Source organism: Sus scrofa, chromosome 8 (assembly GCF_000003025.6).
Source record: "Sus scrofa isolate TJ Tabasco breed Duroc chromosome 8, Sscrofa11.1, whole genome shotgun sequence".
NCBI classification, from domain to species: Eukaryota; Metazoa; Chordata; class Mammalia; order Artiodactyla; family Suidae; genus Sus; species Sus scrofa.
Genome location: NC_010450.4, coordinates 19,320,375 through 19,337,988, shown reverse-complemented (window position 1 = coordinate 19,337,988; position 17,614 = coordinate 19,320,375). Strand labels below are relative to the sequence as shown.

General features: G+C 40.6%; 1 protein-coding gene across 2 annotated transcripts in view; it reads right to left on the bottom strand.

Moving 5' to 3' along the window:
• The window catches only part of ANAPC4 (anaphase promoting complex subunit 4), a 40,211-nt gene that overhangs the window by 3,475 nt on the left and 19,122 nt on the right, over positions 1 to 17,614 (bottom strand). Inside the window, exons 16-25 of one of the 2 annotated variants that reach the window (XM_021101074.1) lie at positions 12,995 to 13,050; positions 10,436 to 10,482; positions 9,163 to 9,219; positions 8,782 to 8,838; positions 6,664 to 6,757; positions 2,817 to 2,914; positions 1,933 to 1,994; positions 1,814 to 1,852; positions 1,613 to 1,714; positions 774 to 848 (exon numbers count right to left, since the gene is read on the bottom strand). In XM_021101074.1, the coding sequence (XP_020956733.1) occupies positions 774 to 848; positions 1,613 to 1,714; positions 1,814 to 1,852; positions 1,933 to 1,994; positions 2,817 to 2,914; positions 6,664 to 6,757; positions 8,782 to 8,838; positions 9,163 to 9,219; positions 10,436 to 10,482; positions 12,995 to 13,050 (687 nt within the window). The remainder of the gene's footprint in view (positions 1 to 773; positions 849 to 1,612; positions 1,715 to 1,813; positions 1,853 to 1,932; positions 1,995 to 2,816; positions 2,915 to 6,663; positions 6,758 to 8,781; positions 8,839 to 9,162; positions 9,220 to 10,435; positions 10,483 to 12,994; positions 13,051 to 17,614) is intronic. The other variant, XM_021101075.1, reaches the window with a different exon arrangement.

Here is a 17,614-nt window from a genome sequence, read left to right as displayed (position 1 = left end):
ACCACTGAGCCACGACGGGAACTCCCCAGAAAACTTTTTTTAAGTGATTTTAATTTTTTCCATTATAGTTGGTTTACAGTGTTCTGTCATTTTTCTACTGTACAGCAAAGGGACACAGTCACACACACAGACACACACATTCTTTTTCTCATATTATCCTCCATCATGTTAGTTCCAGAAAACTCTTGACATGAATGTTATATGAACACACACACACACACACACACACACATGCATGCACATAGTAAACAGACTTAACTAGAATGAAAAGTAAAAATAAGATTTACATATGAAAAGACACAACAACTTCAAAGACAGTAGCATAAAGAACTTCCTTTTAAGAGTGACAGAAACATCTGCTCAGGATTAGTGTCAGTTCTTTGTCTTGCAAAGCCTCGGGATGACACAGGTATTGTTACCCTGTGCACCCTAAGAAAATCCCATGGCAGTGACGGTACCACCTCACATGTCTGGTGATCATAAGAAGACTTCAGCCACCTGCCCCTGAACCACACTGCTCTCTCAGCAGACAGAGAGCTCAGAGGTATCAATTACAGGAAACCATGCTACATACACTCCTGTAGGGCAGTAAGGTTCTATTGGATTTTAAGTCAAATCATCTTCTAAGGATAAAATATGTTACCAACCCAGGCCCCTATGTTGTGAGTGACAAAGGCCTTCTAAGCACATCATCACTGTAACCGAGTCTCACCCTATTCCTGTAACTGTATTTACTATACACACGCTGCATCCAAACAACAGTCAGGAGTTACCTTCGTCTCACTTTTTCAGTTGTGGCATATGTGAAGCTCCCAAATTTAACAGCAATTAGTCCATTACTTACAGACCTTGAAGAAAGAAGGGGGAGAAAGAGACTTTGTAGGACAACATGGAGAGACAATAATCTAAATAAGCCTGAAAGAACATGACTGTCAGTGTTCGTACATTTACCTAATCACCAAATCCCAGGCCAAGACACCATGACACTCCCTCTAGAATCCCGATGCCTAATTTAAACCTAACATCAAAATTACAACTGGGTTTAAAATCTCATAGTCACCAAAGCAGCAAGACACCTTATAAAATGAAGATGTTTGAGACAACCAAATTATTTCTCTTTGGCTACATCTTGGCTTCAAAAAATTTCTGTCGAATTTAGATTTAAAAGCATTTAAGATAATAGGGACATTCTGAAGATGATTTGTCTTTCAGAACTTTTATCTGGATTCTCAAAAGAAGGTCTCTTGTTTAATGAAAGCCATACTTAACCAGAGGTAAAAATCCTTTCCTTAAGGGACTCAAAATAGAGTTTTGAACATGTACAAGTTCATGAGATGTCACCATGAGTGTTCTATTTTCTAGCCCTAAAAACAGCCTACATGCAACAGCTATACACCAAGGCAAAATTAAATAACCTAGAACTAGAAGGAATCACGTAGCTTCTTAATTTGGCATTATCACCTTAATAATGTGAAAACTAAGACTAAGAACCGTTAACAAGCCTAAAATCATAAGGTAGCTTAACTAAATGGAGGGAAGGGAAGTTATATGTTTTGTTATTAAATACAACAAAATCTTATCTCTTTGATTCAAAATTCAGATTAATACTTACTGGGAAATATCAGTATGTCTCCTTAAGATGCACATTTTATAAAGGGAATCTTCTAAAATAGTAAAAAGAAGATAATGTAGGTTTGAAGTTTTATTATTCCACCTAAGGAGAAAAATTAATGTCAAAACATGATATTTAGCTATCAATGCACAGAACAAACCCATATTGTTCGCACGAGGGAAGAGAGAAACACACACTTACAGAAAAGGAAATTTGAACAATCTCCGTGTGGAGTCCTCACTAAAACAAAAGGGAAAAAAAGGTAAGAAAAATTCCAATTGGCCACTGAATTGTATGACCCAAAAGGTAAAAAAAATTACCTTCTAGCATCTCTATATAATGGAATACATATTGCTTGATTCATTGATTTTCCAATTACATCCTAAATAAAATAAGATTTAAAAATATAATTAAAGCATGTATGTACACACAGATAAATATGCCACAGAAAGTGACTGATTGTCACTGTTTAAGTCTAGTAACAAGTCATCTGTATCACCTGACCTTCACGCAAGGAACTTTTTTTTTCTTCTTAGGGCTGCAGGTGTAGCATATGGAAGTTCCCAGGCTAGAGGTTGAATCAGAGTTGCAGCCACCAGCCTACACCAGAGCCACAGCAATGCAGGATCTGAGCCACATCTGCGACCTACACCACAGCTCACGGCAATGCCGGATCCTTAACCCACTGAGTGAGGCCAGGGATCGAACCCACGTCCTCATGGATACTAGCCTCAGTTTGCTACTGCTGAGCCACGATGGGAACTCTCACGCAAAGAGCTTTCATGACAGTCATGACAGTAAGGAAGGGAGAAAATTCTGAGCTAAAGGACCTCGGAGACACGCGATGACAGGTTAGAAACCCCCTCTTTTGGTCTCATAGCCTCAGTCATCCATCATTCAGCAGTGAACAGACACATTAGCTCTGTACCCAAGACCATGTATGATAAATTGGTTCTGAGAACAAATAAAACAGTAAAGAATGTCCACATGCTCAATAACCTTATATTGACTTATTTTTTAACGTATGTGAGAAACTAACAAGAAGAGAGACCATGCGGGTGAACCATAGGACGCTGCCATTTTTGTTTGTCGAAGCAGCTGAACAACAGCACTCGGATGTGGGACGCCTTCATCACCAGGACCCCTTACATACTGTGGACACTCTTGCTCCTACACAAAAACCATGCATTTCTTTCAAACTTACTGCTGGCTTTTGCAAGCACTGATCAATAACGTTCTCCATCCGCCTTTTCACAAAATGCAATGATTTTCGAGGATAATAAGGAAACAGCAAAGGACTTTCTGGATTCAAAAACAAAAACAAAAACCAAAAAAAGACTGTAACAAACCAGATAATTAGGAGAAAATCAGCTGCTCTGAGAACAGCCCGCACAGCTTATCTGATACTGAATCCACTCGGTCGTATGCGACCTCACTAAAAAGGACCGTGGTCTGCTTTCACCGTCCTTTCAACAGCCCGGCTGCCAGCCCACCGAAACCCACCACCCTTACTACTAGCTGAGGCCTAGCAGCTTATTATTCTATAGTTTATTTTTCCCACCAAAATCCAACAGTATGCTTCTGTTGGCTATAAAAAGAAAAGGGCGATTTGGGAACCCTAAGACATACAATGAAATAAAGGTCATTTTTCTCTATTTTTTACCACAGTGGTGTAATAACAGCAATCCAGCATTGCTTTGGAAGAGTGTGATAGTGAAAACAAAAACAGGAGACAAGAAACTGGTGCTATGAAAATAAGCTCTTTGCTCGTGAAAAGGCTGCGTCGTCAGTAGAAAGTACTACATAATTTGTCATGTACTAATACCGAGTATGCCAGGTTCTTTTTATATCTGCTATTTCTATTGTGTACAGGAGCTGTATAAAGCAAGCATCATACTCTCTATTTTACTGATTTTTTTTTAAAAAAATGAGGCTTAGGAGGTTCAGGCAGTTGTTCAGTGTGAGAATGACTAAGAGTCTAGACCTCTGAATCAAATCCAAGTCCAACTCCAAAGCCCACCCTCTTCCACTGTGCTCTACAGGCCGGCCTCACAGCACCTCATGTCCCAGCTATGCTGGATAAAAGGAGTTCTAATCCTACTAACATTTTAAGCTCCCAATAGGGGACAGATGCTGTGCCATCACAGAAAGATATTTGGTTTTTATCCCTAGTTCCTGGCCCAGAGCCCCTTAAGATTCTAGGAATTTCCTGATGGATAAGGACGACAGCAGCATCTTCTATTTCAATAAGGTCCCTAGATACCTTCCGGATGGGGGCTGGTCACCATAAAGACCAAGCCTTGATTAGAAGCTGGGAATTTTCAGCCCAGCCTCCACCTCCTGGGGAGGGGAGAGAAGCCAGAGTTGAGCCCCATCCCCCACGCCTGTGACTTAACCATGCCTCCATAGGGGAAACTCCATAAAAGCCCCAAGCAGCAGACAGAGCACTCTGGTGGGTCCTGGGGGTCCTGGGAGGGCGGTGCACAGGGTGTGGGGAGGGAAGCACCTTGCCCCGCGCATCTCCTCACCCTGTTTCTGAGCTTTGTGAGCCACTTTAGGAAATTATTAAACCTGAAGCGGGGAGGGGGGTTGGGAACCCCCAACTTTGTCTGAAGTGGAACAGAAATTCAGGTACCCTGGGAACCCGGTACTTGTGACTGTAACTCTGAAGTGGGGGCAGTCTTGAGAGACTGGGGCCCTAACCCCGTGGAATCTGGCGCTAACTCTGCGTGATGAGTGTCAGAATCAAGCAGGACACTCAGTTGGTGTCAGAATTGGTCTTAGGAGGAAAAACCCTGTCAAAACGGCTGAGATGCATACTGACTGCTTATGTGCTACGTGCCAGGCACTGTCCTAAGTGCTTTATCATATTAATCAATTTAATCTTCACAATAGCTTTTTGAAAGAGGCACTATTATCACCTGCACCTTGCAGATGGGAAAACTGGGGCACAGAGAGGTCAGGCAAGTTGCCCTCAGCCGCACACCAGGAAGAAGCAGAACAAGATTCCAGTCCTGGCAGCCCAGCTTCCAGGGCACCAACCTTTGACCTGTACCCACATACAACACTAATGCCCTCATGTCCCCCAAGAAGATAGCATGCATTAAGTATTCGACACTTGATTTTTGCAAAGTGCTAAGAAGAGTTTCCATTAAAGGTTTCTTAATAATTCCATAGTCATTATTACTTTATACAAGACTAAGAAACTGGGAGGTTAATGAGCCTGTCCAAACTCACATACTACAAAATCTTAAGCATTTATGAGGCGGTGGAGTTAGGAATTCTTGTTGTGGCACAGCAGGTTAAGGATCTGGTATTATCTCTGAAGTGGCTTGGGTTGCTGCTGAGGTGAGGATTTGACCCAGCCAGGTGCAGTGGGTTAAGGATCCAGCATTGCTGCAGCTGTGGTGTAGGCTGCAGCTGCAGCTCAGATTCAACCCCGGGCCAGGGAACTTCCATATTCTGTGGGTGTGGCGAAAAAAAAAGAAAAACAAAAAAGAAGAAGAAAGAGAGCTAGATGGAATTAATCTGAAGTTAAACAAGAGGCCTGGAACTAAGATTAGGCCTCTCTATTCGGTCACAGAAGTTATGGGTAGAAAAAAGGGTAGGACCTACTTTTAGCCCAAAGTTCCCAGGATGGGTATTCACCCAATAGAGTGAGAGGGTCCAGATGCCACCACTGCTGGCACGTTGCCCTCAGCCCTCCCCAGGATCCTTCCTTACTCCTTGGACATCCTGATGAAACACAGTCAATGAGTTGAGTCAGCTGTACTTTTATTCTCCCTCCATGCAACAGCTAACTTACATCCATACTTCTCTTCAGTGATCTTAAGATTCTTTTTTTTTTTTTTTTGGTCTTCTGTCTTTTTAGGGCCACACCCATGGCATATGGAGGTTCCCAGGCTAGGGGTTGTATCAGAACTGTAGCTGCTGGCCTACACCACAGCCATAGCAATGCGGGATCCAAGCCACGTCTGTGACCTGCACCACAGCTCAGGGCAACGCTGGATCCTTAACCACTGAGCAAGGCCAGGGATCGAACCTGCAACCTCATGGTTCCTACTTGGATTCACTTCTGCTGCATCATGACGGGAACTCCAAGTGATCTTAAGATTCTTAAGCAAATATAAAATATGACCTGCTCGGAAAAAGAATTTGGATTTATAGGATTAAATCAAAAGAGCAAAAGTCCTGGCCCTGAGAATTCTCTGCCTCCCCAGTTCATTCACTCATTTAGACAAATAGCAACCAGACAGAAGCAGAGATTACTACTGAGTTCAGGCAAAAACTCAGGCTCTCAAGTGAGCAGAATCCTAGCTCTATTGCTTACCAGCTTACATCATCTCAGGCTTTCTCTAACCTTCAGTTTCCTCATTAGTAAAATAAGGATAACTAGTACCAAGCCATAGGTTCTCAGGAGAATTAAAGGAGGTAAATACGTGTATGTGCTTATTACCCCAAGGATCTAAGAAACAGCTAAACTGTGGTCAGACGACTCTCTGAGAAAGCAAAGAAACAGCTGGTTTAAAAAGGTTTTCATCTAAAATGGAGAATTTTTGACATAATTAATAGCTGCTATTTTGTATTGCAACCCCAATAATGTTGGCTAAATGAAATTTTACCATATCAACAACCAAGAGAATGAAAGACATTAAAAAGCATATTAGAAAAATACAACCTTGGGAATATACAGTGATGCATCATTACAGGAGTTAAAAGCATTACAAGCTTTTAAAAGTTAATAAATTGGAACTGGCAAAGTAGACTTCTCTAACAGGCACTACCGTTTCCTTCCCAATATCCTCCTTTTTATAGGGTACAAAACAGACAATACTTAATATAAGCAATTTCACGACGTCACAACTAATACCAGCGTTTTTCATCATGGTAATGTCATATACTGTTATTATTTTACTGTTTCTCTGATCCAATAAAATGGACACCCAAGCAAAGTCGAAAGAACTTAGAGAAGTATTCGGCAAGTACGCTCACTGATGACTGGTCTCAAATAAACATAAACACGGCCAAGATCGACCTGGCTCAGGAAATACCTTTGAGGTGGTTGCTGTTTTGAAGGAAGTCGTACCACTGGTTCCCTTCTGTGTTAGGGGGGGATACAAGATCATCATCTTCGTCTTTCAAGTACTAGGGATACAGGGTTACAAGTGGAAGTTTAGTAAACTGAAGAACTGAAAAACCGTTTCTATTTAACAGTATTCTCCTTAAGTTATTTTGTTTTACTGCCAAGTCCTTCAAAGGGCACTATGATGTGAGAAGACCAAAATTTGCTAAATGCCAAGCAACTGAACAAACTGCAAAGTACTAAAAGACCAGAATGATGTAGATGGAGAGATCATAAGTTCAGATTTCATGTTCTATTTTCATGAAACATATTTTAAATTTATGTAAGTTTATAAATTAATTTGAAAAGTACCAACTGTCCATCCATTCTATGGCAGTAGTTCTCAAAGTATGGTCCATGCAACTCTTGAGAGTCTTCAAGATGCTTTCAAAGATCTATAAGGTCAATACTATTCTTATAATAGTATCGGGGTTATCACTTGCCAGAGTTCTTGTTGTGGTTCAGTGGTAACGAACCCAACCAGCATCTGTGAGGAAGTGGGTTGGATCCCTGGCCTCGTTCATTGGATTAAGGATCCGGCGCAAGCTGCAGTATAACATGGCTCAGATCTGGCGTTGCTGTGGCTGTGGCCGGCAGTAGCTCCGATTTGACCCCTAGCCTGGGACCCTCCATATTCCTTGGGTGCGGCTCTAAAAAGCAAAAAAAAAAAAAAAAAAAAAAAAAAAAAAGAAAAGAAAAGACATCATTTGCCCTTTTCACTGTAGTGAGATCTCCACGGAGGGTCAAAAGCACAGGCGGGGAAAACTGCTGGCACTGTCACCAAGAATCAAGGTAGTGGCCCCAAACCATACCAGCAGTCACTGTATTCCTTTCTGCCATACAGTTTCACTAATCTCTGATGAGGCTATTACAATGATTAACTTTACTAAATCTCAACCAAATCTTTTTAATATTCTGAGTGACAGAATTATGAAGTCTAAATAAAATATTTTTGCTGCGTATTAAAGCATTTATGAAAATGTAGTTGTGAGTCAAGCTAGGTACTTCTTTGTTGTTCATGAAATTCCGTTTTTTTTACTCAAAAGAATGACTGACAGACAAACTATGATCATTCGTTCTTGGGTGTTTGGCAGATTATTTTCTTGCAAATACGTAAAGTGAGCCTGTCGCTTTAAGCGAAACAACTGACAGTATTTGCTGCCAATGCCAAAGTTTAAACATTCAAGCAAAAATTAAAATTTTGGAAAACCTGTACCTGCCACTATGTGCTTGACAACCTCATAGTAGATAAGATTGTCTGAAGAGATTGGTGATGATATGAATGAAATCTGACTTTTGAATACTGTAAGCACATGGAGGCTCTTTGTAATTTGGCAAACCGATACTTTCCAAATGCCAATATATGGTATTACAAAATCACGCAGGGGATAAAAGATCCATCCAAAGTGCAAGAGAGGTGAATGAATTTTAATGGTTCAGAGTGTGAAAAGCCCACTGATGCAATTTAGAGTCCACACTGAAACTAACCTAAGATACTATCACTTGTCAGAATTTAATGTAGTATCAAAGAATATTCACAATTATCTAAAAACCTATTGAAATACTTTTCCCTTTCCAAACATAACACCTGTGTGAAACGAGACTTTATTAACCAACAACATATCACAACTGATGGAATGCAGAAGCAGACATGGGTATAGCTGCCTTAAGTGAGACATCAAAGAGATTTGCAAAAATATGAAACAATGCCATTCTTAATTTTATTCTGTGAAATACAGTTACTCTTCATTAACAAACAGAATATTCTTTATGCTCTTTAATTTCTAATACCTAATAATATCTACTGTTGACAGATACAATCCACACAAAAAGCTCTTTGGAGTCCTCAATAATTTTAAGAATATAAAAGGGTTCTGAGACCAAAAAGTTTAAAAACTGCTCCTTTTTGGTTATTTTACTAAAAGGGCTGGACTACGACATAATCTTGAATTCCACTACTTTCAAAAAGTTTTGTATAATAAAGACTAACACTGTTAAAGTTTTAAAAATAAAAAATTAGTAACCAAGTTTAATCCAGAGCCCATACCTGACCAACTTTTTCAACATTAAAGTATTTTCCTTTTCGATTATAAAGGTCTGGCGCCTAGAAAGAACAAACATAGTTTAATTCTTAAGTCAATCCATTAAAAAAAACAAAAACAAAAACCTTACATTTAAACCCAGAACTCTATTTTTAAAGAAGGCTGTTAGTGGCAGTTATTCTTTTCCCGCCTGGATGGCAAGACGCACACAAACCAAAGTCCAATTAATAGGCTTTACATTTAACAAAGAAGTGCCGCCATTAATTAGCTCAATAGTTTTGCTTAGAACTTCAACTAAATTGGATTACATTTGATTTCTTCTTACCACTACTCAAGTGTATTAGAATTATTTTTTAAAAAGCACTACAGAAATACCAATTTCCTACCTCATTGAAATGTTCAGTAAGAAATTCAGCAACAAATGTGATATCTTTTTGAGTCATCTATCAAAATCAAAATGGAAAAAAAAAAGAAAACAAATCAAGATAAAAGATAGCTTCCCAGTAAAATCTTATGTAGTAATAAATGTGACCTTTTACTATCTACTAAAAGCCATGAAACAAATAGGCAAAGTTCCTTCAGAGAAATGTCCACAGAAATTCAGGAAATTCTACAACTCTGAAAATACGAAATCGCAGGGCGCTGAAAAGCATGTAATTAGATATTTTAAACCCATCTTCCAATCATAAAATCCAATAGCTACAGAACTCCTTACGGCCTAGGGCTGTTTGTTCTTTTAAGCCTTCCGCTAAGATTGCGTGTGTAGAGTCCCTCCTCCAGGAGTGCTGTGTGTAGAGTAAACTGTCAGTCCAGATAAATAACCTCAACCTGAGTTAAGGGCTGCAACCCAACAGCATTGCTGGCTTCAGTGCTGGCCTCTGCTTCTTTCAATGACCCTGCCTTCTCCCTACCCCAGCTCTTCAGCCCTCTAGAAATCACACTTTGAGGTCTCTCTCAACAGCTAACATACCGTATCCCCCAAAATAAAGCTAGGAATGATGTCAGGTAAATTGCAAACATGAACTTCCCTGGTTTGCAAGGCCAGACATCCACAGCTCAAGAGATGTATAAAAGCTGTGACCCCTTACTCATCTGATCCACCAAGGCTAATTCTGACGCTGTCCATTTTTTCATGCTCAAAAGTACCTCATTTATTTGAATACGGCAGTTTGGGCAGAGGTGAGGATGAGTGAGCCACAGGAACCAAGTGGGAATTTTGCCCTATTCTGTAAGATCTTTCTAGAAGGAGATTCCATTGCCACTTGTCACAATCCTTACAGTCAGAAAGAAACTGGTGCTGACCAGACATCAGTATAGGTACTCATACCTAAGTATTAGATTTCCAGCAAAAATAAATATGCATTTTAGATTTTAGGAAGTTACAAGTAAGGAATCAAAACACCCTGTGTTATACAGATTATAACATCTTATTCAAATATGAAAATGATAAATTTAGATAGCCATAATAAAGGTATTCTTTGAAATTAAAAAAATGTATATATTAAACAAATTTTTTAAAAAGGCTTAACTAGGATCTATACTGTGTCTACAGCCTAACATTCTGCTAACTAATAACTGCTTAAGACTATGAAGATGACCAGCCAAGCTGAGCTCAACCAGGGCAACCAGTATTAGGAAAAATACTACTATATACGCTACCTTATTCAGCTCAGGAAGTACGTGGTCTTCTGTCATTCTCAACATTGCTGGAAAGATAAATTTTAAAACTATCTTTAAAGGGAAACTACAAACCTAATTTTAATTATAGATGCATTCCAAAGACTAACTCTGTTTCCCTGGACTATATTTTCCATTTTCAACAGCTTCCTATCACCAAGGAAAACTTTTTTTTTTTTTTCCTAAAGACTAAAGGGTGAATAATTTAAATTTGATTTATATTTCCAGGTTCAAAATAGTGGGTCTAGCCATCCTAAACTAGCATTTTTCATTTCCTCCTTCAATTCAACCCATCGCCACTCCAGACAAACAAAACTGAATTTGCCTTGGACTCAGTGTGCAGGGATTCCTCCAAACTCATGATATGTCTTCTCTTAAATATGCAAGTAACTCCTCCAAAAAAAAAGCCTTAGAAAACCAAACAAATGTGTTTCCTTCCCTTGGGCTTTTTTGCTACGTGAAGATATCTGCCCTATCTTTACATGCCTTCTCACTATCTGGGGTTGCCGCTATCTGTCCTCACATGGGGTTGTCTTCATCAACACTGTGTTTTCTACACACCTCACACCCACCTAAGCCAGGATGTAAGCTGCGTGTGCTTTTGTGTAGTGTCTGAATATGTTTCTTATGTTTGGTCAGGAAAAAGCATATTGGATGTGATTCTGCAAATACAGATTATTTTAAGAAATAAAATGTTTTTAGTGAATTCAAACTTCTTTTTTTAAGTCTTTTTTGTCTTTTAGGGCTGCACCTCGGTATACAGAGGTTCCCAGGCTAGGGTTCCCATCAGAACTGTAGCCACCAGCCTATGCCAGAGCCACAGCAATGGCGGATGTGAGCCACCTCTGCAACCTAGACCCTCATGGGCAACACCATATCTTTAACCCACTGAGAGAGGTCAGGGATAGAACCCAGATCCTCATGGATGCTGGTCGGGTTCACTAACCGCTGAGCCACGACGGGAACTCCTAATTCAAACTTCTAGTTCTACTCAATCAATTATCCATCCAAAAATTACCTAATGAGTGTAATATAGGTACTAGGGATACAGCAGTACAAAGGAAGTCCCTGCCTTCACTTCACGAACATTGCATTTCACGGAAAAGCAAATCAAGGCTAGAGCGCCGACGAGCGGCAGTGCCCGATTACAGTTAGGTCTCCAGGCCTCCAACAAAAGCAGTGTGCTTTCCCCTAATGACAGCACTGGGCGGCAATTCGGTTATCTTCTAATCCAGCTTCTTACTACAGTTTGGACATTCAATATGAATATAAATGGCCTAATTACTCCAATAATTATAAGTAAGCCAAGCTACTACTTCTGTAAAAGAAAATCACTTCTAAGATTTCATTTAGTTTTAACATTGTATTTTATTCTAATTAACTCTGATATTAAGTGGGCTGGCCTGATAAACACTCTGGCTCCCCATTCTGGCTAGTGTTGGTATGGTTTTGAGAAAAATCCAAGAATTTTAAATGCCAACATTTACAGATCACATTCCTTTTTTTATTGAAAGCAACCATACTAGGCCAACAAATATGAAGTCTTGTTTTAAAAATATGAGAATTAAAGATTTTGTTATTTGTTTAAAGGATGTTAGCACACTACAGGTGATTTATTTTCTATTTTACTCTTTAGAATTTTAACAAATATGGGATAAGATCCATTTACAACTAAATTTTGCCTATGTTGGAAGGAAAGGTACACTAAATTATTTCAAAGCTAATTAGAGAGGTCACAAAAACAGCAGTACAAATGGACCTCAACAAAATATGCACACCCTGTAGAGGGAGCATTAAGACATTTAAAATCAAGTCAATAGCTCTGTTAATCACCTACACGCGCAAAGACACTGTGGAGACACAAAGCAAGGCCACACGTGGTCCGCAGTCTATTTAGCTAGGGCGTCACTGTCCACTAGAAGGGGTGATGGAACTATTCGAATTCTGTGCTGTTCAACATGGGAGCCCCTAACCACGGGTGGCTCCTGAGCACTTCAAATGTGGCAGGCGTGACTAAGGAACAGGCATGTAATGCTCTATAATTTCGCTTAATTTAAATAGCCGCACGTGGCTAGTGGCTACCATAAGGAATGACACAGATCTAGAGACAGAAGGCCAAAGTGTGACACAGGTTTTAAGTTGTTCAAGGGCAGAGGCTATGTCTTCTTTTTTTCTCCTTTTTTCCCCCTTCAAATCTAACACTTAATGGTGCCTAATACAAAGTAGAGATTTAAAAAGTGTTATTTTAACCCAAGGTGATATTACACGGTAAAAAAAGGGTTATTTATCAGCAAGTGATAGAGACAACCAATGGCAGAGGTTACGTGTGTGGAGGGTGGATGTGCAGAAGAAATAAGACTGGCCGTGTGTTGAAAACTGCTAAAACTGAGGGATGGATAGAAGGGGGGGTCATTTATACTATTCTCCCTACTCCCCCAGTGTTTGAAATTTTACTAGAGTAACTGAAATATCTAAAGTGATATTCTTACAATTTTTTAAAGTGTTAAAAAAAAAAAAGAATGCTTCATTCAATGAACTTACCTACATAAAGCCACCGAAAAAATGCTTTGAAGTTTTTCATACTGCTATCTATAACTCTAAAAGATAAAAATAAAAGAAATCAGGGGTGAAATTATTACATGGGGCTCATGTATTATTGTTCAATTATCATGGAATATAACAATCCTTACTCTTCTCTTATAACCTATCTGGGTGACATTTAAGCCCTTAGAACAGATTTTACAAATCAAACACATACCTAAAAATAAAAATCTCAAAATAGCAAATCCTGTTCTTTTCAAAAATAAAGCAAAGAACTCAGATTCTAACTGGTTATAATAGCCTTGCCACAAACTGTGTAATAGTTTCCCCAGCATTCAGTAAAGTATGAAATCTTTTTCTAACTCTGGAAATAAAAGGAATCAGAAAAAAAAAAAAAACCAGTTTCAGCACTACTCTCAGTTTAAAAAAAAAATACTCACTGATCAGTAAGAAGAAAAAAAACATCAAGCACAACGGAAAAGCATTATTATAAATTTGTACTATGTCACTCTCGCTACCTCCAGTATCAGTAGACATTATTTTTGGAAGTTGATGCTCTTATCCTAAGAGTAACATATTTCAAAAACAGAACTGCCTTGGGCTTTACACAAGTGTACCCCCAAAATTAAGTACTGTACGTGGAAGTCATCTTCACTTGGATGAAACTGTTTCCGGATATAGAGATGGGTATCATTTTTTTAAAAATCTCTTTAAGCTCACATCTGTAAGATAATTACTCTAAGCAAATAATGTGTGCACTTCCCATCCCTAAATCTCAAAGTCCTTTCCAGGCATCACATCTCATAATACAGCTGGAGAAGTAGGTCAGTATCATTAACCTCTGTGTACACAGTAAAACACCAGACATGAAAGACTGTGACATCGCTTGTGTTACCAAGTGATCCAAACTCTCTCGGAGCAAAAATGAGAAAAAGAAAGGTTCCTTTCTGTTTTTCCCGTCAATATTCTCACTCCCACCCCAGGCAACCACGGATCTGTTACAGGCTAACATCAAAACCCTCACTGCCTCAGGTTCTCCTTATCCCCTAAAATAATGCTCTATCTACGTATCTCAAAGGAGCAAGAAGTTAAATCAACTACCTTTCATGCATGTTAAAAGGTGACCACAGAAAACTTAAATATTTTATGTTTACTCTCTGCAAATGTGGTGAACCAAAACAATTCAACACAGAGGGAAAGCAATGTCATTTCTCCTCCCACTCTGTTCTCGGCACACACACCTATAATAAGCTCTACCTTCTAAAACCCCATTAAAAACTGATGGTGGATGGTGGGGGTGTGTGTGTCTGTGTTATAAACTCACACACAAAAAAGAGGGTGGTAGGAAAAATTAAAATAAATTTCAGAAATGTCAAAAGCCAACCAAAGCCTGGTTACTGGTGAAGCTCAAGGGAGGCAGCCACGTGCGAGACACTGTGGAGAGAGGGCAGCCAGGAGTCACGGCCCTGCAGGACCCCGGGGACACTCGGTCCTTAGAAACATCAAGTTCAATTCAAGACTTTAGGATGACATGTGGGGCAGGACAGAGGAGGACAAACTGAAACACGGAGTGGCCAATACGTTCTTTCCCAAGAATATGAACATCCAGGCGTCTACGACCTTTCAGACAAAAAGAGAGTTCTTCAAAGAAGCCAAATAAACTGGGACGGGCCGAGGCGGTTCCAGTGGCACTGGCCGCCACAGCATAGGCCTGCACGCTCTGGCTCCTGTGCGCGGGCTCTGGGCTGCCCCACACCCAGCAACTCCAAACAACTTTAAATTGCCTCATGAATAAATATGAGTAAATGAGTGGGCATCAGGTATTTGAAGAAAGCCTGCAACAAGAGACCAAAACAAACAGCAAAGTGACACACGAAGCGGAGATAATTCAGGGAGGGGCAGTGACTTTTAAAAAATCTAATTAACGTCCTCAGAGAGCTGTGAGAAGATGTCACTTCCACAAAGCAAGAGCACAGCTTTGAAAAGTGATTAAACGAACAAGAACACAATTTTAGAAATTAAAAGATGGGACTGCCATAATAAACAATTCAGCAACATGGCTCAGGTCTGCGATGGTGCCCTCTCCCCTCCCCCGCCGGCTCTCTATTCCAAGGTTCACACCCTAGACCCTTCCTACCAACCTGAACCTTCTAAATCTCACTTCTAGCATCCTACACTCACCAACCATCTTTCCAGGGACCTCTCTCCAGTAGCCCAACCTTCGTCCCCCGAGACCACCATCCACCATGCTAGTCCTACCGCCTTCCACGGCCTCTCAGCCCCCTATGCCCTCACGCTCCTCCCAAACCAGCAGATTGGAGGTTTATCATTTTAATCATGCCCTTGCTTCAACGTCTTGCCTCCCCTTTGGCTTCCTTTTACCTACTACGCCTAGTAAATCAAACTCCTCATCTATTCTGCGCTCCCACCCAAGCAGCTGACCGATCCTGACCGAAGAAGACTGTACTGCCACGCTGGCTGGTCCTTCCGCGAATGCTGACCAAACGGCCCTTGGCCCTACCCACAATCCTCCCTCTCGCCCTCTGCTGCACTAGACAAATGGCTCCGAGCTCTTCCTTCACTCTTAAGCTCAACACCACCTCCCCAGCCCACCTTCAGCTGATGACAGAATACCTCCTACTCCCATTAAGATAATAAAAACATTCAATATCTGTCCATAGACATTTAGGTTGCTGGCTGTTATGGAAAGTGCTGCACAATAGCCATGTCTTGGCCATTGTGAAGAGTGCTGCAACAGGGGTGCATGTATTTTTTTGAGTGAAAGTTTTGTCTAGATATATGCCCAGGAGTGAGACTGCCAGATATTACAGTAGTTCTATATTTAGCTTTCTGAGGCACCTCCCTACTGTTTTCTATAGTGGTTGTGCCAATGAATGGATTAAGAAGATGTGGTACATATACACAATGGAATACGACTCAGTCAAAAAAAAAAAAAACAAAATAAAATAATGCCATTTGCAGCAACAGGGATGCAACTAGACACTTAGAGACTCTCATGTTAAGTGAAGTAGGTCAGAGAGAGAAAGACAAATACCACATGATATCACTTATACGCGGAATCTAAAATATGGCACAAATGAGCCTATCTACAGAACAGAAACAGACCCACAGACATGGAGAGCAGACTTATGGTTGCCAAGGGGGAGGGGGGAGTGAGTGGAATGCACGGGGAGTTGGGGTTGGTAGATGCAAACTATTACATTTAGAATGGATAAGCAATGAGATCCTGCTGTATAGCACAGGGAACTACGTGGATCACTTGTGATAGAACATGATGAAAGATAATATGAGAAAAAGAATGTGTATATATGTATGACTGGGTCACTGCTGTACAGCAGAAACTGACAGAACACTATAAATCAACTATACTTTACTTTAAAAAAATTTTTTTAGGAGTTCCCATCATGGCTCAGAGGAAACAAATCTGACTAGTAACCGTGAGGACGCAGGGTCCATCCCTGGCCTTGCTCAGTGGGTTAAGGATCCAGCGTTGCCATAAGCTGTGGTGTAGGTCACAGACGCAGCTCAAAACTGGCGTGGCTGTGGCTGTGGTATAGGCTGGGGACTTTAGCTCTGATTTGACTTCTAGCTTGGGAACCTCCATATGCCACGGGTATGGCCCTAAAATAAACAAAGACAAGAAAAGCCAAAAAAAAATTTTAAGATAATAAAAACAATTAGAAATGAACATCCCCAAGCCCCCATCTACTTATACACCAGCATCACTTTTGTTTGTTTTGGCCTTCGTTCCAACAACTCTGAAGGAATTATTTTTCCAGCTTCCGCCCTGACACACTAAACCACATCCCCTCTTGCATTCTCTTGCTCTAGCAATCCTCCCCCTCTTTGCCATCTCAACCGTTCCCTGTCTAGAAGAACATCCCCATCATACGTAAACATGCTCTAACTTCTCCCATTGTAAAAAGAAACAAACATCCAACACCTACTTCTAACTGCTGGCCATTCCCTTCACAGCAAAACTCAAGAGACTGCATTTGCTATTTTCTTTTTGCATCTGCTCTCGTTCTGCATCATAGCTGCTCCTGTGACTCCACAGAAGTGGCTCTTATTAAGGTCACCAATCCTTACTCTGATGATATTCTGACAATCTGTTTCATTCCTGGTCCTCCCTTTACCTGACTCGCAGTATCAGACAACCAGTCCCTCACTCCTTTTTGCAGTGGTTTCCTCGCTCGGCCTGCAGGACACCCCCAACCTGGTCTTTCTGCCTCTCCAGTTTCTTTCATTAGCCCCCCATCACCCCACTTCTAAGGTGGGAAAGCCCACGGTTCAGTCTTCAGATCTCTCCTCTAAGGACACTCACTATTTCATCCAGGCTCATGGCTTAAAATAAGCCCAGTGTGCTGCTGACTCCCAAACTGGCATTTCCAGCCTGGACCCCTCATTTAAACCTTAGTCTCAGCCAATCAACAACACGCGGACAGCTCCACCAGAGCATCTAGCAGACATTTCAAATTTAATATGCCTAATACACTGACCAGATGATCAAAATTATCTAAAGAAGAGGCAGACAGACATCATTTGCCTGGCTGTGACCCCTGAAGAAGCACACTCCACCAATTACGTAGTATCCTGGCC